The sequence below is a fragment of the Megalops cyprinoides genome, chromosome 3, assembly GCF_013368585.1.
Source record: "Megalops cyprinoides isolate fMegCyp1 chromosome 3, fMegCyp1.pri, whole genome shotgun sequence".
Lineage (NCBI taxonomy): Eukaryota > Metazoa > Chordata > Actinopteri > Elopiformes > Megalopidae > Megalops > Megalops cyprinoides.
This window is the reverse complement of record NC_050585.1, coordinates 14,157,337-14,178,560: the sequence shown is the minus strand read 5'-3', so window position 1 is coordinate 14,178,560 and position 21,224 is coordinate 14,157,337. Positions and strand designations below refer to the sequence as shown.

Here is a 21,224-nt window from a genome sequence, read left to right as displayed (position 1 = left end):
GTTTGTGAATTGCTGACTTGATTAAACAGCTTACTACGTATATTAGCCTAATTAGACTAGATAATTCAGTTAACCTTACACTATTTTATAGTAATCAGTTAACGTTATTGTGGCTGTGGTAACTAAAAAAAAACTACCTGACGTTAGGTGCCCTGATATCATGGGCGCCAGTTTGTTTTTAAAAGTGCTGGGGACAGCAATGGGTTCGACGTGTTCACAGTACTAAAGGCTTTCAAAAAGTTATGGGGATGTAATGTGCCACAACAAAAAGTGGTGGGGACATGTCCCCAGCGTAAATGACGCCTATGCCTGACATACAGGCGAACTGAGTTAACGTTAACTACTTGGACAGTAAAAATACGTACTACTCAAAGGCAAGCACGTGTAACGCTGCCTCTGCTAGCTAGCCTACTTGTGGCGGTCACTGCCCAAATGATCAGATCTTAAACAGCTGACTTTAATGGTCATCTTAACGTGTGTGATGCCATGGCTACGATCAGTCATTCTATCGATATTTTGGTGTAGTCTGGCTGACTTTGGTAGCTAGGTGCCCGAAAAGCTGGTGGAAAATGTCGATCGGTAAGAGTCCTAGTTTAGGACATGGCTCGCTAGTGTAGTCGATGTAGCTATCTAGGATAGCTAGAAAATTTTAGCAACAGATTTTATATTTTAAGTAGTCTACGATGGTGTAAACTGGAAACTCTACTAGATAGTGTCAATTAGCTAATCCAGTATTGCGAGCTAAATAGTAATTTTAGCTACGAAGTTAGAGAGCTAGCATGACGAACTGCTAGCCTGGTGGTATGTCTGTCTAAAGTTTTGTTACATGATTGTACTTAAACGGGTAGCTAGTTATCCGAATTAGACTAGCTAACTGAATCACTTTTCCTCTAATCACGTATTGTTTGACTGACAGACTTGTGGATGTAGCCGTCTCTGACTGAAGGCAGAGCGCCGCTTTCTGTGAGGAGCAGCACTATGGCTGCCATGCCACTCCTCCCCTGCCCAGTGCGGTTGGGTGTGGTGAAGGATGGAGGCCCGGCTGAGAAACTGCACAGATACACCATGGAGAGGAATTTGCACAAAATGGAAAAACTGCTCAAGAAAGGTAAGATCTCTCCGGCTCATAACACATATAGGCCCATCTACCATAGGCAAAGATTGGGATAAAGTTGTATGTTCCGACATCTACAGGACAGCTAGGAGTGACATGGATTTATTTAGGATAATGGGACATGGTGTAAGTAACCCCAAGTTTCAGCGCTGTGTAGGCATAGAGTGTGCCCCAGCAACACGTAACTTGGCAGATGGCGTACCTGCCATCCAAGTATATGTTCTTGAAATGAAATTGCTGTCATTCGACATAGCTGCCCTGGGGGTAGGCTAATTAGCGAAATGCCATCGTGTTTTACAGTACGAAGAGTGTGGATTCGGTGCTGGCGTACTCTGTATTGTTTTGTGCTAGGTGTGGAGGTGGACTCTGTCAATGACCTTGGCCAGACAGCTCTGTTTTGCGCGTCGATCTTGGGCCATACGAGTGCTGTTGAGTTACTGCTTCGCTATGGAGCCGACCCTAACCAGTAAGGCTGTGCCCTTCTGCATGAGCGGTGATGTTCTGCTCCTACTCGTTCCGTTTAGCTATCAGTTCAGCTGTCAGTTGTTTACGTCTGTGAGCTTGTTCCGTGTTATTTTTCCCCCCTCTTTGACCGTGCCCACAGCCGCTGTGAGGACAGAAGCACCCCAGTCCACGCTGCTGTCTTCTCCTGCAATCCCTGGCTACTGAGCGAAGTGCTGGATGCTGGCGGTGACCTGCGGCTACATGACTGTAAGGGCCACACGCCTCAGGACTGGGCCAAGGCAGGAGGACAGGAGCACAGTCCCAGGGTACATGCGTTCCCACTAGACACACAGTGTCATGTCATTGTCCTGTAGTTTACTTTACTGTCCTCTGTCTTAACACTCCGACTTCCACCATTATTTATGTAAGATTAGAACTTCTATTATCACACAAATGATGTAACCTGCCGCAGAAATAGCAGCGTTTTTATGCATTCTTAGGAAGGTGGAATGTCTTTACTTTGCCCTAGAGGTAAGAATCTTCAGAAAATCCCCGGTGCCCTGCTTTCTCTTGACATTTTAATGTTTCATATAGGATATCAGGGAATACAGGGTTCCCAGTCCTGACCCCAAAGAATCCAAATTTCAGCAGCAATTATAGGAAGAACCCCTGGCTTTCAAAATCTTTAACAAACTAGACTGATCTTGTATACTTCTGTAAAGCCTAAAAAGCTAGCTGATTAAGTACAGCATGTTGTTTGAAGCAATGCAGCGCAGTGAATAACGTGCGTCTGCGATGCATTAATGGGTTGAAGGTTGATTGCTCTGCTGTGATGCATTGAAGAGTGTCAATCACTTAGGAGTAAAAGGCTGGATGCATGGGCTTGAATGCTGCTTGTCCTTTGCCGTCCTCTGCTTTGTTTTCCGCCTCCCCCACCACCAAGATGGTGGACTTCCTGAAGCGCTGCACGTCCCGCATGCTCAGCCTGTCCCAGCCTCGTCAGCCTCAGGATGTGCGTAGGACCCCCGGCTCCTCCAAGACCCTGCTGCGCTCCCCGTCTCTGCTGGAGCTCCTCAGGCCGGGGTGAGGGCGCGCGGCACCCCTTCCAGCTGCGCCTGCAATAATTGCTTATTGTCTTATTTTGGTCCGCTCAGCTGGTGCTCTTATTCAGGCCAACCCAGAATAGTTCAGAAGGAGTGCGGGTTCAACAAGGACGACTCGGGCATGTCAAAGAAATTAAGGTTGTGGTGACAGACTGTGTAGGTATTTGTATTAAGGAGGGGAAATCCAAGTAGCTAGACAGATGCTTTGTATTTGTTTATTCACAAAAACGGTGATTCAAACAGTCAGGCTGTGTCATGGTAGTGTGTGTGGGCATAGCAATTTTAGGAGTATCAGAGGATGAATTTCTCTCATGAGGATTAAATAGGACTGGAAGGGTGGGTGTTGATTGTATTTCTAATGTCTAGGCAAGGTGGAATTCTAATATGCTTCTATGCTGTCTGAGCCCTCTTTTGTGTAGGTGCATTCTCTCGCATGTCAGTTACTGTTAATTTGTGTTCCAGTGGCTCTGACCTCCATGTGAATAGGAAATTGAGCTCCAAATCATCTCTTTGTGACACAGTTCAGTGCTTTGGCTTTGGAAAGGTAAGTGAGGACACTGGCTGACCCGCTACGCACCAGTATCTGCACCTTTGTAAGATTATGAACAATCTTGCCTTTGGGCTAGAGAGGAGGTTGGTGAAACATGTGGCAGCTTTGCTTGTTGACACACAGAGCAATGACTTTACCAGCATTTGACAGCACAGGCATGCTCTTTAATTGTGCGTCACAGTTGTGTATAGAGAAACCAAGGCAGCCGCTGGGACTCCTGGCCAGTTTGCCTGTGATTGTGGACAGCGAGCTGGGGCAGGCAGATGACGAGGCCACAGTGTCCTATAGCTGCGGAGCTTTAATTAGGATGACCAAGTAAGAGATACAGGGAGAGCCGGGTAGAGTCACTTTCACAGAGTCACTTTAACATGTTCTTTAATGTCGTCATGATGAGGGGAAGTTCAACAGCAGCAACTAATGTGATACAAATACAGTTGGAACATTGGACTGTCTTGACATCAGCATTTTTACAGTGTTAAGGTACATTTTTTTGATATGTGTTCTTTGACAACTTTGAAGCCAAAACAAATGTAACAGATGAGCAAAGCTATCCCAAATACATGCTGCTGAATTGTGTCTGTGTTAGTGAATTTACATTACATATATAGGCAGTTGTTTAGCCCTTATCCAGAGCAACCTACATAGGTTACAGTTCATACATGTTATCCATTTATGAAGCTGTGTACTTACAGGAGCAGTTCTGGGTTAAATGCTTTGCCTAAGGGTACAACAGCAGTGCCCCAGTGGGGAACTGAACCTGTAACCTATGGTCTACAAGCCCTGCTCCTTACCACTACACCACACTGCTGCTGTTTTAACTTACTTCTTTGCTGACAGCATTTGGGTCTGGGGTTTCCGTCAGTTACAGCTGGAAGGGATGTCGCGTGACAGTGAAGGAGCTGCAGCGCCAGGGAGCACTGCAACATGGCAGTCAGGAGAGCTGCCTGGACCTGCTTCTTATTGAGCAAGAATACTGCAGGTGAGAGCATTGCTCTGGCTGAGGAATATTTCAGCCGAATTAGTTTGAAATCAAGGGGAGAGAGACTGTCGAGAAAAATGCTGAAGGCCTTAAGCTTAGCATATACATGCTATCGAGCGTGCATGCACGCATATGCACCTGTTAATTTGGTAACGGTGAGGTTGAAACTGTGGTGTTGCAGCCACCTGGTCCACCCGCACCTCCTGCAGCTGCTGGCTGTGAGCGTGTCTGCCGACCTGCAGCAGACCCGGCTGGTCTTTGAGAGGGTGCACGTTGGGTCTCTCCATAGCCTCCTGCATCACAGGGTAACCAGAAGCATCTTTGATTTGTTACTGGTAAAGATCTCAGCCTATGCTGTCATCCGGGGTATCAGCATTAGAATGCTAAAAAACCACCGCAAAGCTAATATGCAGAACACTATATAAAAAGCTTGTGTATAAACCAATGAACATTATCAGTGCAGAAGAGCATGTAGTAAACCCACCCATTGATGTGTTCTTTTAGTTTGGGTAACATTGTTGCAAAAGAGTTTGTGGGTATTGATAGCAGAGCACAATACTACACAATACTAGAGGAAAATACGAAGCAATCAGAGCAGTAAGAAAAGGGCAGAATGAGCAGCGACTAGTCGCATTAGCAAAAGAGTGTAGTGCATAACCCCCGTTATGGGAAGGCTTATGACTCCTGCTCCACTCCTGTGTGGCACGCCTCTCTCCCCCCACAGCGTGATGAGTTCCCCGTGCTGCAGACGGGGGCACTGTTGTCGGTGGTGCTGCAGGTGTGCGAGGCCCTGCTCTTCCTGCACGGCAGGGGGCTGGTGATGAGGGGCCTGTCCTCCCACGCGGTCCAGATCATCCACCCCGGGGTGGCCAAAGTCACCAACCTCGGCTTCGTCGTCCCCAGGTAGGGCGCTCTTTTCAGGGCTACAGCACGACCGGTGCAGTCGACGTTTCACCGGCTGCACTGTAAACTGTTCATTCCTGTTCATTCCTTCAGTGTCCTGTGTTAATTCTTATTGTTATTAATTGATTAATTTTTTGTGCTGCGCACAGTGATAAAAGTTGGAATTGTAGGGTACTTGAATGAATAGCTGCTGTATTGCTGTTGCTGTTGTTACATGCAAAAAGCACTGCACTGGCCAGTGAAGGCTCAAACCTTCGCATTTGCTGAGACATTTAACATAATCATGTGCACCATCCGGTGAAAACTGGTAAATGTAGAACTGAAAGCAAAGACTCACAACTTCTGTATTGTTTCATATATTTTTTTGAAAAGCTGATACAGAAATAACCCCTCGGATTTTGATTTTGATAAGTATAGTTCATGAGCACTACAGCTTGTTTCAGCACACCAGGATACCAGTGTTTTGTAGGCTTTAACTAAGTTTTGATTTCGGACTGTGATTGCCAAAGGCGCACATGATGAGACTCCTTGCTGAATGAGGGGCAGAAGCTTGACTCTCGTTGTGATGGGTCTGAAGTACTTGTACCTGTTTGATGAGACCTTGTAGAGCTCACGCTTTGTGTTGTGGCTTTTACTCTGCATCCTCCCTGAGCAGCAGGGAGGGAGGTGGCCCCAGCAACCCCGCCTGCCTGCCCCTCCCCCAGGGACTCTACAACTGGGCGGCCCCTGAGGTCATCAGACGAAGAGCCTGCACTGGGAAGGCAGATCTCTACAGCATGTGCACTCTCATTCAGGAGCTCTACACAGGTGCGGTACCAGCACGGCAGCCTGAAATGTGATGCACCAAAGCAGGTGTATGTTGATGCACGTAAGCGCCACTGGTTTGAGACGATGCAAAGGTATTTGTTCGTGTTTCTGGGGTGGCATGCCCCAAAGTGTGCAGGGGAGTCAGGATGTCTGTGCTCTAGATTTCCTTCCTGTGGTTGCTGTAGTTCAGACACTTGGCTCTGATGTCCCGTGGTCCTTTCCAGCTCCTCTTTGTTCTTGTCCACACAGAGGTTACACACAGTGTGGCACAGCAGTCATGTGCTCTCCGTCTGTAAACCTGTGCCTTGTCCTTTTATTGGTGATGTCCAGATGCGGTTCCTTGGGGTCCGGTGGACCCGCGCTGGATCAGACAGGCTGTGGAATCGGGGCAGGCCCTGACAGCCGATCTGAGCATACCCCAGCCTTACTACCAGCTGGTCAGGAATGGCCTGCAGCCCAGAGCCCAGGACCGAACCAACAGCCTGCAGGATCTCCAATATTTGCTGCGCTGCAACATCAGGGTATAATCACTCTGTGAACATGAGTTCCTGTTAGAGAACAGTATTAATGCATATTAATATCTCTGTGCTCAGATACGATTCATATTTAGATGATTTTCTGCCCCTGTAAGGTAATTACTTAACAATGATTTGAAAGCCACATGTGAGCAAGCTGATGATTACAAGAGTCCAGATCAGGCCTGCAGCACTACGAGAAGGATCCTGAAGCTCTTTGACCTTCAGGTCAGACTCGCGTAGAAGTGGGTGGACCCTGGTTCCTAACGGAGGTGTGCTCTCTAGGAGCTGTACCAGAGTGGGAGTGGGAGGAAGAGTGGCCTGTGCTCAGAGGCAGAAGGGTTCAGAGCTGCAGGCTGGAGCCCAGAGGGGGAGCAAGGGCACACAGGTAAGCTCTCTGGTCATACAGATGCACTCGGAATGTTCTTTGTCGTTTTTATATCAGTGTCTCCCTCGTTATCTGCATGCACTCCTGGCCTGGCCTCACTTCTTCCCCAGGCTGCGGGCCTACAGCAGCCAGGGAGGCAGAGCGGGAGCAGAGAGGCGGCCCGTCTGACAGCATGGTTGACAGGCAGATCCAGGACCAGCTGAACCAGCTGGACCAGCTGCTGCAGAGAGAGGCAGAGGGGGTCCAGGGTAGGCAGGGGGAGGGGGAGGAGGCCCTGACCGACTCGGACCAGTCCTCCCTGCTCAGGGAAACCTCCTCCTGCGAGATCCTCTCCCTGGACGACTGCCGCCTGTCCCTCTATCCCGAGCTGGACGGCTCCCAGGAATCCGGATCCGAGAGCGGCGCCGCCTGGGGGGAGCCGGAGTGGGCGAGGCAACGGGTGCCCCCCCCGCTGGGGCCACCCAGCAAGGAGTCGGAGCACCTGAGCTCCATCGTGCTCAACCTGAAGGTGTCGCAGGTGCTGCTGCAGCAGTCGGAGAGCAGCCTGCGCACCGTGGAGGAGGCCCTGGGGGGCGGGGGGGCAGGCAGAGGGGCGGCCCTGTGCGGGGGTGGGTGGCAGGGGTGCGACCAGGGCTGCGGCGTGGACGAGGTGGACGGGCCAGGCGGGGATGAGGTCGATGGTGGAAGAGGCAAAGGGAGCAAAGAGAGCAGCTCCTGGACCAGCTCTGCGTGCAGCCTCTCCAGAGCCACGGGGCCCCCGTTCCGCTCCTACCGGCCGAGCCACGGCCTCTGTCCCCAGGCCCAGCGGCCGCAGGGGGAAATCAGGGAATACCTCCTCCACGGAGGCGAGGAGGTCCGTGGGGGACAGAGCAAGAGCCCTTCCTTCGGGGATGAAGAGCTCACTTACTACAGTTCCGCCCAGGAGGAGAGTTTCGTGAACGTGCGCCCTACACATGCCCAGGTAGCATGCACAGTACACAGGTGCCAAAAGTAAAGTATCACAAGCAGCAGGCCTTCCATTCGGGCAGCCTATCAGTTGCAGCTGCCTGTGTTCACAGACAGGTGAAATTTGTATCTATATTTCTAGAAGGGCTATTTATGACCATGAATCTCCAGTAAAGTTGTAGATCAGTAGAACAGCATGGGTATTGGGGACTCAAAAGCAAATGGTGCATGGCTCTTTTAACAGACCCATAGACCCATGTCGCCCCTTTTCGCTGCTATCGATGCTACAAAAGCAGAGAAGTCACTTGTGAAAGGTTGTATCATTGGAGTTTTTGCTAGATGGTAACTAGTGGAAAGAGCTAAGGTTTTCCCTCTGTAGGCAGGCAGATGTGTGTCTCCGGGCGGGATAGAGAGAGGAAGGCAACAGAATGTCAGAGAGCAGCAGTCCACCAGCAGAGAGGGTGGAGAGGACAGGTACAGTGGTAATACTGCACAACCATAGTACAGGAGTCAATGTTGTTTGCAAGTCAGGTCTCAAATCAAGTCCCAAATACGAGTCCAGAAGTGAGGAATAGAAAAGGCAATCTAAATTCACAGCTCCTAACGATGAGATTACAAAAAGAGAGATGGAGGCATTAAATCCAAATAAATTGTTTTTGTTTTTTAATGATTGTGCTGGGTAGTGCAGTCAGTATAAGTGGGGGTATGTGTGTATAATCAAACATCTGCAAATGATGATGATTGTCTTAGAATGATGATGAGTTTGTCTTCAGTTTTTCCTCTTTCAAGTCGTGCATACTGCCAGCACTTTATTTCTGTCATATAATCTACAAATGCAACTTTGATTACCCTTGGTATTAATGTCTCAAATATTGCTATGCTAACTGAATAAACAGTCCCTGTCACTGATGTGTAACAGGTTGAGTGGAAAGATACCATTGAAAATGATTAATTGCAATTTAATAATTTAGAATTTATACATTTTATTTCATCACGTTCATTTTTAGCAGTTTTGGAATTGTTTCTAATTAAATCTGTCTGAAACCACAAGTCCCAGTCCAAGGCCAGTTAGAAGTCAAGACAGTCATGTCTCAAGTCAGACTTTAGTCCAAGTCCTGGACTTGAATACTATAACACTGACTGAAGTATTCATCACCCTCAGCTAAAAAGCACTGAATCACCTTGTTCACTCCTTCACTATGTAGCCTACGGTGAGGCGGGAGGACAGAGGGACGTAATATTGCACCACTGCCACACTCACGTGGAAGTAGTAGCCAGTAGTTCCAGGGATGGGTTTGGAGACTCATTTGGGCCACACAGTCGCTTGTTGATTGTTTGCTTGACTGACCCTCTTTGTTGCAGGACCTACGTGCTGTCTGGGAGGTTAAGCTCATCAGCCGACAGCCTTAGCCCCCCTCGCAGCAGACGGTCTGACGAGCCCATGGCCAAATGGACAAGTGAGACCCCCGATCATATGTTTCCAGTCATCTGATTCCAGTCATATACTGCTGGTGTGAATGATCATCTATGGCTGCACGTTGTGTAGGCTTTGCGTGCACTGAACATGTGTGGGACGGGGTGCGTTTGTCACCTCAAGGCGAGGTGTCGGAGCTGGTGGCCCGGATGGCCAGAGGGCATTTGGGAGCCGCCCCCTGCCCAGGCAGCAGTGAGAGCGAGGAGGCGGGCAGCAGTGACCGTCCCAGGGGAGGACAGGACCCGCGCGTCGCGGACAGCAGCCACAGCAGCGCTGAGCTGGAGCGCCTGCTCAAGAGCTTCGCAGGTGACGCAGCAGCAGGAGCAGCCAGTGCGTAATCCCTGAACGCGCTGTGAAACGCGTTAACGGCATGCCTGGGCGTTCTGCATCACAGCGTCCTCCCTCTTTCTTTTAAACTCCATTAGCGTGACTGCTGTGCTGGCGTTGGTGTCTCAGGTCTCCTCCTCCCCCCTTTAGGTGTTCAGAGCGAGAGTGAGGAGGACGCGGATTTCCACACGGTGAACCGGACGCTCAGTATGACCTGGGGAGCCTGGGAGGGCACAGGGAAGAGAGAGGTACGTAAAGAGCCGAGGTCTGCACTTATAACACAGCGCTACTTATCAGCCTGTAGCCTAACACAGCTTCCCTTATATTTCACATTGTATTTGCCATTGATTATATGTTACCAGAAAAAAAATTTGTCTTATTAGTTATCTCTTTTGCATATGCATCTGTGCTTTTCCATCACCTTCACACTCCCGCTAATACTGTACCATGCATATGACTGCACACAGAGTCAGGTGTTGACTGAACATGTATGGAAGGTGCCTCAGTGGATGTTTGTATCAGTCAGTAGCAGTGCAGGTCAGATGGAGCAAGTGGAGGAGTGTGTGCTGAGCAGTGCCCTCTTGTGGTTTCAGGAGGAGGAAACCTCTGATTCGGACTATGCCCAGTCTCCTGTGGAGCCCTCCAGCATGTTCTACACCCCCAACCCGGAGCTGCAGCCTCACGCCACGGGAAGGTGCTCACAGGTGGGGCTCCCGTCGTTTCGGCTGATGAGGCATGGTGTGTGGCAAGTGACAAGAGTCTTTGGCAGTTCCCACAGGTTTGCAATGTTAAATCGGCCAGCTGGTCACCTGAGGCTCTAGCATTTTCTGTAGCACTGCTGTATAATAGGGTTCATGAACTGCCCTGTATAGGGTTCAGGAGTCAAGGGCCAAGTCAGACGCATCACTTGCCATTTCAGACACCCAGCTCAGAGGGAGACCTGGAGGTCACGGCGGAGGTGTGTAGGCCTGCCCCGGGTGCTTTGGGGGCAGCGGCAGAGGCCAGGCGTGAGGGTCAGTGCACTTGGCTTCGGCGCACACCCAATCACAGAACCACCCCGGCTTACCAGGAAAGGCACAGCCATGGGTGTTCTCTAGATCCCTTTCATTCCACCACAGACAATAGGCCATTTGTTATCAGGCCGTTAATGGAAAACCCTTTACCGTAAAAAGTAATGAGCTCCATTGATTTGTTTTAAAACTAAACTAGACTGCTGCGTTCTGTTCTTTGGTCCCGCTTTACACTGTGTACTGAGTGAAGTGGTTCTCTCGGTGAGAAGCTGTGCTTCCCTTTACAGAAATCCATTCTCCAGTGGGGGAGCTGGCAGCGACCAGGCCAGCTGCCAGTCACAATGCCCCTTTTGCAGCATCCAGGTACAAACATTCGCAGGACTTGAGTGACCTTTCATTCAAATTAAGGGATAAAGTATACATTGTGTATATATCTTTTCTTATAAACAGCTTATTACTGGGTTTGAATAAAACTTACAATTAATAATTGTAGTGATATGCATAATTGTAAATGATATAGCACTGTATGTGTGTGAATATTCACACATGTAGCGCGATATCATTTACGCAAGTACATACATATGCTTGCCTAGGCATATATAGATATTTACATGCATATGCATATACAGTACATTCACATCTTGATATATCCTGTTGTTTTAGAGACGGAAATCTGGATAGCGGTAAAATTGAACCCAGTGCAAAACTTGCTATGTAGTTTTGGATAAAGCCAGGCCCAGGAGCAGTTCTGAGGTATGCGTGTGAGAGCGCCCTGCTTGACCTTGTGTCTGCTGGTCTGTGTCGAGCAGCCGTCTCCCGGACCCGGCGGAGCTGGCGGAACTGTCCAGCATCACGTGCTCGCCCGCCGGGCACCAGGAGTGGGCGGGGCAGGAGTCGCTGCGGCCCAGTCCTTTCGGCAGACAAGCGGCCCCCTGCAACAGCACCCCTCGCAGCCCAGGTACTCCCAAACCTCCCAGCTTCACATGGAGGTAAACAGGCTGGTCACAGGTTTAACCTGTGGCGTACAGTGTTGATTTTTTTTTTTAAAGCACTGGACAAGATGAGAAACATGAACTGTTCCGGGGAAAACCAGCTTGAAGGTTGCTCTGAATAAGGGATAGCAGATATTTCTGCTAACACAGTGTAAGAACAGTATCATTGTCCTATTGACTAATAAAGCCCTCAGACCATGTGGTTGCAGTGGTTAAGTCCATTCAGTGAATGTCATGTGTGTCTATGCCAGAGGGAAGCCCCCGTCCCAGACCCGCAGATGGCTGTGACAGGCCGCTCCCCCACCTGCCCAGCCTGTTTGACACCAGTCCCTGGAGCAACACTCCCTCCCAGCCCCCCACCTCCGAGACCTTCGCCACCGCCACTCTGGGAGACACCAGCACGGTCACCTCTGCCCCCCCCCCCCCACCCCCCCCCCCCACAGCATTTACTGGCACTACTGATTACACTGCTGAAGAACTAATTACCACTGCCAACAGTTCTCACCATGATGTTTACATTTATTTATATCAAAGAGAGAAGGATGATTTACTCGTATCAAGGGGAGAATAGACCATATTTGTCCAAATTTAACATTACTGTAACAGGTTGAAAGGGGGAGAATGAGTGAATAATGAAGTCATGTCCACTGAATGCTCTGTCCACTGGTGTCGCTTTGGCTAATAGTGCTGTCTTTTTCCACAGCGATCGTCTTTTTCAGTAGTCAATGAATATAAGGTGATATAAAATAGAAAGTGTTCATTTTGGGTGAAACCCCTTCTTTTGGGCTCTACATTTGGGCCAGTACAGTAAATAAGCTCTTGTAGTGAAGGAACGGGTGTACAGTGTAGACCGACATTTGTGCCATTCAGTTGAGCCAGCACTTAACATGGATACAATGTCCTCCCTCTTCACAGACTGGGGCATCGGCGTCCAGTGTGCTGCACTCTCCCATGCAGGGAGACTCCAACGCTTCCCCAAAAAAGACAGCCTCTAACATGGGCCTGCCAGAGCTCACCACGGCCAGCCTGGGCAAGAGGCAGACCGACAGCGTGCCCGGGAACAACGCGGCCATGAGGCGCAGAGAGGACACACCAGCTGGTCGTGGTGAAACCGCGGAGGCGGACAGCTCCGAGGGGGAGGTCCAGACAGCTGGCGGGGGGGCCGCAGTTGTGGCAGAGAATGGGGTGGAGAGGAACGCCCCTGAGGCGGAGGGGAATTCGGAACATTCAGAACCGGGCGGCAGTGACTCAGAGCAGGCTGACGCCAACATTCCTGCAAAGCTGCGGGACGCCACCACACCAGCGGCAGGTGTCCCAGAGGGAGGTGAGATTGTCCACAGTTCTGGACAGCGTGGGCTGGTAAAGGAGGCGTAAGGCACACCTGCTCGAACACAGCTGTCAAAATCTGCACGCTCAACAGTGGCAGGAACCTGGCAGCTGCGTTAGAGCCCTTGATGGTCCTGTCACATCACTCATCTAACAGAATAACAGAGCCCATTGCAAGTGCTGTTAGTCTCAGGGACCAGCTGTATCTGTGATTTGGCAGCCTGCTTTATTGTGAGTTTTCCTGCCCAGGAGAAGAGGCTCCATCAGATGAACAGGAGATGCGTGAAGACAAAGAAATGCCAGATGAAGACAGGATGCCTGATGGAGAGATGGTGGAGGAGGAGGAAGAGGAGGAGGAGATTCCATGTGTGGGCAGTGAGTGGGCAGAGGATGTCTGTCATCTGTCACTGACGCTGTCGTTATCACATTTATTTATGTCTGCAGTGCAGACAGAGACTGTTTGGATTCCATGTTATGATTCCTTTTGGGATGGGGTTTCCCCCGGCTCTGTGGGGTCAATAATACGACAGATCATACCACAGGCTAATGGCGGGTGCATTTATAGTGTTTATTTTACTCACGCTAGGAACCAAAGAGATGGTTCGAAGTAAGGGCCATGTCCTGCTTGTACATCAAGTTCACAAACCTTATCCATAGTGTACATTTGACAGGATTCCATTGTCATCAGTTTTCAAGGTACTTGCCTATTTAAATGCAGAATTGCTGGTGACATGGTCCTCTGTTTCTAGCATTGTTAGAAATAGCATGAGCAGCGCTTGAGCACTGAGTCAGTCAGTCAACTTCATGCAGTCAAGGCCTCAGGGACAAACCTACATTGAGCTACTTGCAGAAAACATTTGATGTTGGATTATTATGAAGGGAAGACACTGGTGAGCGTGTGGCGTATGAAATGGGATGGATTTAGAGGTGCAATGTCCTGTTTTCCAACTGAAACTTTTTCCAGCGGTGGAGGAGTTGTGCTGTCTCCCAGCACTAAGTAAAGTAAAGTTTGGTTAACTGTGGTGAAGCTGGAGATGGATAGTTTTTAGTGGTTTTAGGTGCCCTGAGAGAGTCTTGTGCCCTCTGTGTTAATGCTGGTGGCCTTGTTTGTTTAGGTAGCAGCCCGTCCCCTGGCTCCGCTGTGCTGGGTTGCGGGGCTCTTGAACAAAAGGGACAAGAGAGGGGTCTGTCCACAGAGGCATGTGAGTTACTGGAGGGAACTGAGAGGTACACGATTCCATACATTTACTTCCAAACCAACCAGTCTTTTTTATGTCCTGATGTATGCTGATAAGTGCATGCTAAAAAGATGTGCTTCGCTCTGATGTCTGTAAGAGCAGTGGACTGTATCTGGCTTGTCACCCATCTTGCTCACAGAGCTCACTCCACTTTGGATGAAGACCTGCAGGGCATGCTGTTGCAGATCGCTGCTGGCCAAAGGTTCGTGAGAAGCCCAGAGGCCATTGGGCTGCCCAAAATGCAGTGAGTTGCCAGGCTGTAGTTAACTGCTGTCTCTGGACACATCCACTGGGACCGGCCTGGTCCTGGACAAGATTTTCTCTGAAATCTCTTTTTCTACGTATAAAGCAGTAGTCAAAGGTCAAAAGGAACTTGCAAAATGTATTATGGTAGACGCAATAACATCATTTGTGCAGTGTATGTGTTCCTGTGGGGGTCGTGCGTGGCCACGGTGACGGTCTTTGAGCCCCACAGGGATGGAGAGAGGCCTGAGAAGATGAGCCACCCGGGCGGGGACAGCGTGGAGGCTATGGCTGCAGCAGGAAAGGTGGCAGAGCCCAGTGATGGGGCTCCAGCTCACCAAAGAAAGTAACATTCTTCTTTACCAGCACACAGCCTATAGGAGCAGCACTCAGAAATATGTATTGTTTTAGGAAGAACACCAAATATGATTGGTGCCAGTGTAGTGCAATGGTGTGCAAACTGTTTTGGAGCCTGTTCATGAACTTTCACTGCTCCCACAGACAACTTGGACGAACAGGGTCAGAAGCAGGAAACGGCCAGCCACGAGACCTGGGGCCGGCCTCACAGGTACTGTGCCCTATTCATCCCTGACTTTGCCACAGGACATTTCATTTCCCCAGAGCGATTCTCCGTATGGAGCGTATGAGTTCCATTTCCACTTCCAAGTCCTCATGGTCACGGGTCTTGCACCACAGATGCCACTGTAGAGCTGACATTAAAGCAAATTCGTTCTAGATTGTCTTAAAGCCTGACAGAGCCAGATTCATTTAAAATACTTGAGGTATAGTAAAGATGGATTACATTGCATTCATTTAGCAGCCGCTCTTAACCAGAGCGACGTCCAGCACAAGAGAACAGCACAGACTGTTCATTATTATTGCAGATGCGTATGTTAAATTGCACCTGTACCATCAGCCTGAGCTATAAGGCAAATGATGTACATGAGAGTGGACAACCCTGCCGAGTGTCCCTAAAGTCTTGAAAATATTCATCCTAACAGGACAACAGATAACACTGTTCTCTGATATCCTCCATTTGTAGAGTGATTGTCCTGGAGCAGACCCCCACAAAAACTGACAGTAATCCAAACCAAGTGTTGACCAAACAATCAGCTGCCAGCAAAGAGTGATGAACAAATACCACAGCCCATGGCTGGCAGTGAACTGCAATTCACACTACTTTCAAAAAGTTGGAAAAAAAACTGGATTATGATCTTTCGTGTTTTGCTGTTTTTAACTTCAGGTTTTTAACTTTTAACTTTTTGAGTGGTAGCTTTTTGATACACTTTTTATGGGAGGTCTTGATGAAAAGGTGCAACATTTGATATTTGATGTATTTGTATTAGTATCTCCAGTTGATTTCATGTATACCGTTCATATTGTTGTGCATACCTTTCTTCCTTTTGTAATGCATACTCAGGGATCCATTGTTCCTCTATTGAACAACATAACTTTTGTTGTAATTATTTATCTTTACCACTATGGAGTGCTTCTGATGAATTGTTAATGAGACCTGTACATCTCTGAAGTTGCAGTTTCTTGCAAATGTGCAATTGTCTTTTATTGCCATGTAGTTCATATTTTACTCTAATTGAAATTGAAGTGGATTGCTTTGTCATTTATATGTATTGACCCACTTAGCCGGTAATGGATTAATGATAGTTCATTTTTTGTATTTTTATTATATTCAGTTGGTTTGTTACATTTAACACAAGAATGCTTCGTTTTTGTAAAAAAAGTTAAAGCTTTACCAATAACATTTCAAGTGAATATTGTAATGTACTGATCATTTAGAGCAATTTAAACATATGTCTGCATTTAGATGTGTGTTTAAATTCTTGTACCTACTTTTACTCAGACTTCATGTCACAGTACTGGTTTATGTTGATTCCAACATAAAGTATCAGGGAAAATGTAAACTTAAAAATCTGGTTGTAAGTTTCAGCCAATTTCATGGTCTTACAGAATTGTCATTGTAGTTTTATGTCTTCAATAAATATTTAACTTGACTGCAAATGATGTGTGAAATGACATCAGTAGTATTGATTGTAATAAGAATTTTCTATGCAAATACAGAGAAACAACTCAGGAACTGATCGAGTCTGGACCAAGCCTATGGTTTACTGGTTTAAAACAAGTCCTTTGCGTTCAAAAAAAAAAAAAAAAAAAAAAACACTTTCTATACAAAAATAGTGAAGTGCATATTTCACCACCTTCCCACACATGCAATAATACAGTTTGCATTTGGAAATGGGAATTAAAGTGCAGTTGAAGAAATGTATAACCCGACTTCTCCTGGAATGCTCACTTCTCACAGACGTTTTAGACCCAAGTCTCCAGGATAATGAAGAATGGAAAAACCATTCTCTGCTTGCTTTTTTTCTTTAAAGAGGGGTAGAAATACCCACTTTCGGGCAGGGAGTGGCAGGGTATCACTGGCAGGATCAGTATTCCAGTCATTTTTACCAATGCTATCCATGTAATGTCTGTGCAACCATTTTGCATTTGTCTCAGCAGTCTTTAGACAGCCCTTTGCCTGTCCCTTACTCTCTCGCTGCCAGGCAAACATGTCCCTTATTGTCCATCTTGATGACAGATAGGTGCTTCAGTGTTTTCAGCATGGCATCATTCACCTTCGGGTTCATTTTCTTCATCTGTTGCAAGCTGAGGGGCTTGCTAAAGAGACATTGGCAGAGGTCAACAATCTCAGTAAGACAGGTCACTGTAAGCCCATTACTCTGCATCACTACCACTACGTTAACACAGGCCAATCAATGCATAGCTGTTAGGCATATATTACTGATTTACACTTACTGGTGTGGTTGCCTATGCACAATTTAAAAGGACTTTTTAAAAGGCAAAGGTCTGCCCAAGCATGGCATTTGTGGCAGTCAGTGAAACACAGTAACTTCACTTTACAAGAGGGGCTGTGTCTCTGCACGAGTGAAACTTGCCAGACCTGTTCTTCCTGGTTGCAAAGTGCTCAAACAGCTGCCTGTAGAAGTCATTGAGATCGGCCAGCTTGGTGTTGGAGCGGGTGCTTCGCGGCACGGCCTCAAGCTCCGCTTTGCTCAGCTCCACAAACTTGTCCTTGCTCTGGGCTGCAGAAAGCAACAGACACTTGAGCTTCAGCTCTGCCATTTCACTCCTACCCTTCAGAGAAATATCTAGAACAATAGCACCATCTAATGGGCAGGAGATTTTTTAAGAATGGCAATGTGCAGTTCAGCTGATGACTTGGTCACAGTAAGAAATCCCATCAGCGTTTTTTTTTTTTTTTTTTTAAGTGGCTTTTTCCAAACAAATACCTGCGGTCCTATTACAAGCTAAAAATGTATCTGAAAATGTATCCTTGTGAAATGGTGTATGGGTACTCCATCAGTATTTATTTGAAGGCAAACCCAACTGTCCTTACTTACACTGTAGCTGCTCACTGGCTGAGGGCTCTGATGTAGGTAAACTCTGAGCAGAAATAGAGAATAAATCCATGAGTATATTAGGTCATAAGATCGCATCAAATAGCACGGTGTAAGCTACGTTTAGTTAAGCAAGCGACAGTGTTACTTGATTACAGAATTAGCCAACTTCCTCCCCATTATTTGATATGCAACCAGAGGTGTGCCTCTATCAACTGGGAATTAGCTAAGCCTCATATGGCTGGAATTTTTACCACACAAATCTTCAAATAAGAAGAATCCTAACTGTGCATGTTCAGGTGTTTAGATTCCAAGGGGTGGATGCTGAGAGTTGGCAGAATGACCTTACCGCTGCAGCATGTTGTGGAAGAGGTAAGCCGAGAAACTCTGCAGCTTCCTTCTCTTTCTCAGTCAAAGGGGGAGCCTAAACAGAGCGTTTAAAGGATCAGCTTCAGGTCTTCTCAGGTTTGTTTGGTGTGCACCCTTAAGCGGTCATAGGCTGTGTGCTGAAAGGCAGGAGTACCTCGATGTCAGTGGTTTGCTGTAGCTCCTGCACAAGCTGCAACGTGTTGTTGAGGTAGGCTCGGATCGACTCCACGGACTGCTTCTGTTCCACAGAGATCGCCTCCATCTGGGCGCACAGGGCCTTGTACTGAACTTTGACAGCGGAAAGGTTTTCTAGCAACTTTATGGGATTCTCCTGCATTAAAACAGACCAACCAAATCAGACATTTGGCAGGAAGCTGAGCATTACAAGCTGGCGTGGAGATGAATCTAAGTGACAAATGTTCCAGTTGCGTGTGCTCGGATACGAGTCTGCTCATCAGCAGGGATGCTCAGATCTAAAGGGTCTAAACTGCTTGGTGTCTGATAAGGCAGCGCCTCCTGTCTCTGGGCACTCACCTCCGCATCACCACTCTCAGGAGCCTCAGTCAGGAATTCAGATTTCAACTGTTTTTCAATGTATTCCAGGTCAGCTTCCGCCTTCTGGAACTGAAAGGAGAGTCTGCTGAACACATAGCAAGCCTCACCTCTGTCACACACTCACATTTAATTCTGGACTACCATTTGATGATAAAACACTACATTAACCCATGTGTTGCTATGTTTTTGAAGAATTAACTTGAAACTGATCTATTATGAAGGATTTGATTTGCCTAGCTGCAATTTTCTCAAAGACCTTGTGAATTTTTTATTTTTTTTAATATTGCTTTGAACACATAACAGTCTGCACCATGTGGATTTAAGGTGCATGTGCACTTACAAACAGGTGATATAAGCTAAAAATGCAAAGTTATGTGAATTTACAACATTTCCTAGAATTGGAATGGGATTATACTCCTAACAAGTAGCTTGATAGCTTGAGCTGACAATCGTATTTCCTCTGGTTCCCAGGTGAGAATATGCATACACACAACCATACAATGTTCACGTTGTCATGTGGGACCGAGTGCTGCCCAAACACTGAAACCCTATAAGCAATATTGCACTACTCTGAACAAAGTGGACAGCAGAGACAATACTGATAGGGTTCCAGTACTCAGGAACAATCCACTGACCTGTCAAATGCACAAGACCCCCCCTCCCCCATTCACTTTGAGAAACTAGGGGGACTGAGGAAAAACCACCTGGGGAACAGGAATTTGTGAGGGGATCCTGTTGTATGTCCATGGTGTGAAACAAGCTGCTTGATTTCGGCAGATTAAGTGAGCCTGTCATGAAACTTTGATTTTTATATGCATCATCTACTACAGTAAAAGTTTAAAAGCCAGTATTTCAATTCCAGGTGACCATGAAACGTATGTACACTGCTGATTGTCGATGTGTTGATTGCTTGTGTCAAAATGTTTGACTTTGCAAGACTTTCAGCCAACTGCTGAAGTGGTGTACTCTTGTGGGCATTAAAGATACATTTTGGGTAAAGCAATCAAACTGTTGATCATAGGGAAACTAACCAACATAACATTTTAATTGGCAGGACCACTTGCTTTGAGCCATCTCCACCCTTTTGTTGGGACTTCACGCCTTTTGCAGCCTCTCTTGTCTCACACAGCCTTTTCTGACTGGTGCTTTGCTGCTTTCAGATGCTTTGACAATACTATTGCACTGCTAGCTGTCTAATACAGTAGTGCAATAAAGTCAGAGCGGCTGCAAACAGCACATCCGTTGTTGGCCTCTGAGGCAATGCCCAGCTTCACAGTCCATTTGAAACTAACTACCTACTTGTGAACAATCCCTGGCCAATGCCCTTTTAACATTGCACTGCTTTCATGAGAGGGTCACCAGTAGTACAACATAAAAGGGGCACTGGACAGACAGAAAACTTCAGGGGCTCATCCCCTCTGTGGCGTTGCATCGTCAGTCTTAAATAATGATAGAATCACTGTACTGGAAATTCTGTAGTGGAAAGAGACCCTGCGCTGGGACACGGTGAGATAGCTCACAACCAACTGGCAGTGGCTACTTACAAATACAAAATGTTTGCTAACGTTACCCATCTAGCAAAATACATGCAAACGTGAACGCGCACCGCCGTGGACGTTTCAACACATTACCTGAAAAGCTAGTTACCGAAGCTACCCATGCTGCAAAAGATGAGAACATATCATTGGCTTCTGTGAGTGAAAAATACAGGATGGCAAACGAGTCAGTAAAGTTAGTTTTAACTCTGCTTTCCTACTTACTGTAAACGTGTTAACGTTACAGTTATACATTTACATCTGACTTGTTTTTCTCAAACTAATTAAACTGATGGCGACTTTGTTTTTTCCATCCTTGTAAGAACAGAAAACTACCCATCCATGGAGGGGTTAGCGAACCATCGGAGCGCGAAAAGGGTTTCGAGAAACTCACTTTTTGAAACGTTAACGGTTACGTACCGGGAGCGCGCGCGGTCTTGGTGACACGGACACGGCCTCTTCCACGCGCAATTCTTTTCCCGTATTCACCCTCATTGTGAGCGGTGCAGCTAGCTAGCATAATACGTTGAATTGCTACCTTGCAATAACCGCACATTAAAATGCTTGTCATTGTTTTGTTTCAATTTTCGTTATTTCACTCAATTTCACCTACTCATCATAGCTAGTTAGCTAGCTAGCAAGTCTTGCGATGGGAAAGGCAGGAAAGGAGAAACTGTGATTCCCTTTAGCTGTTTTAACCCATTTCCTAGCCCTCATTTACACGGGTGACTTTTGACAACAGAGCAAGGGTTGCTCAAGGCACATTGCATACAATAATAACCACCATTTATTTATTTTTCGTGTTTATTTTCAAGATAAAGCGGCAGCTTACCATCGCCTCCAGCTCATTGACTGCTGTCTCCATGTTGAATAGTTTACATTCCTCAGGCAGCCCTGTATATATAAAGATAGTGCCTCATGTAACAGCTGCTACGATTGGCCAGCTGTCAGGAATAGTGGTAGGAGATAGGCTAATTGACAGACATAGCAG

The 21,224-nt window shown here is 47.3% G+C and overlaps 1 protein-coding gene across 2 annotated transcripts; it reads right to left on the bottom strand.

Annotated features, from left to right (window-relative positions):
• Positions 1-16,605: 16,605 nt before the first annotated feature.
• On the bottom strand, positions 16,606-21,122 carry ska2 (spindle and kinetochore associated complex subunit 2). Of its 2 annotated transcripts, XM_036525429.1 has the most exons (7): positions 21,066-21,122; positions 18,678-18,767; positions 18,298-18,474; positions 18,124-18,198; positions 17,778-17,820; positions 17,318-17,459; positions 16,606-17,034 (listed from the first exon to the last, which is right to left on the bottom strand). In XM_036525429.1, exons 1-7 carry the CDS (start codon positions 21,096-21,098, stop codon positions 16,902-16,904), a joined length of 693 nt encoding a protein of 230 aa, XP_036381322.1. In that variant the 5' UTR covers positions 21,099-21,122; the 3' UTR covers positions 16,606-16,901. The 2 variants fall into 2 exon arrangements, with proteins under 2 accessions (XP_036381322.1, XP_036381324.1); XM_036525431.1 differs by lacking the exon at positions 17,778-17,820 and having other exon boundaries at positions 17,318-17,503; positions 18,119-18,198; positions 21,066-21,103.
• Positions 21,123-21,224: the final 102 nt, after the last annotated feature.

What these genes read in the sequence shown, in the direction of transcription:
- ska2 (XM_036525431.1), bottom strand. Translation starts at nt 21,098, where the DNA reads ATGGAGACAGCAGTCAATGAGCTGGAGGCGATG. An exon ending in CTGAGAGTGGTGATGCGGAG is followed by an intron (nt 18,475 to 18,677) that starts GTGAGTGCCCAG and finishes GTTTTAATGCAG; the next exon opens with GAGAATCCCATAAAGTTGCT. An exon ending in CAACATGCTGCAGCGGTAAG is followed by an intron (nt 17,504 to 18,118) that starts GTCATTCTGCCA and finishes GAAGGGTAGGAG; the next exon opens with TGAAATGGCAGAGCTGAAGC.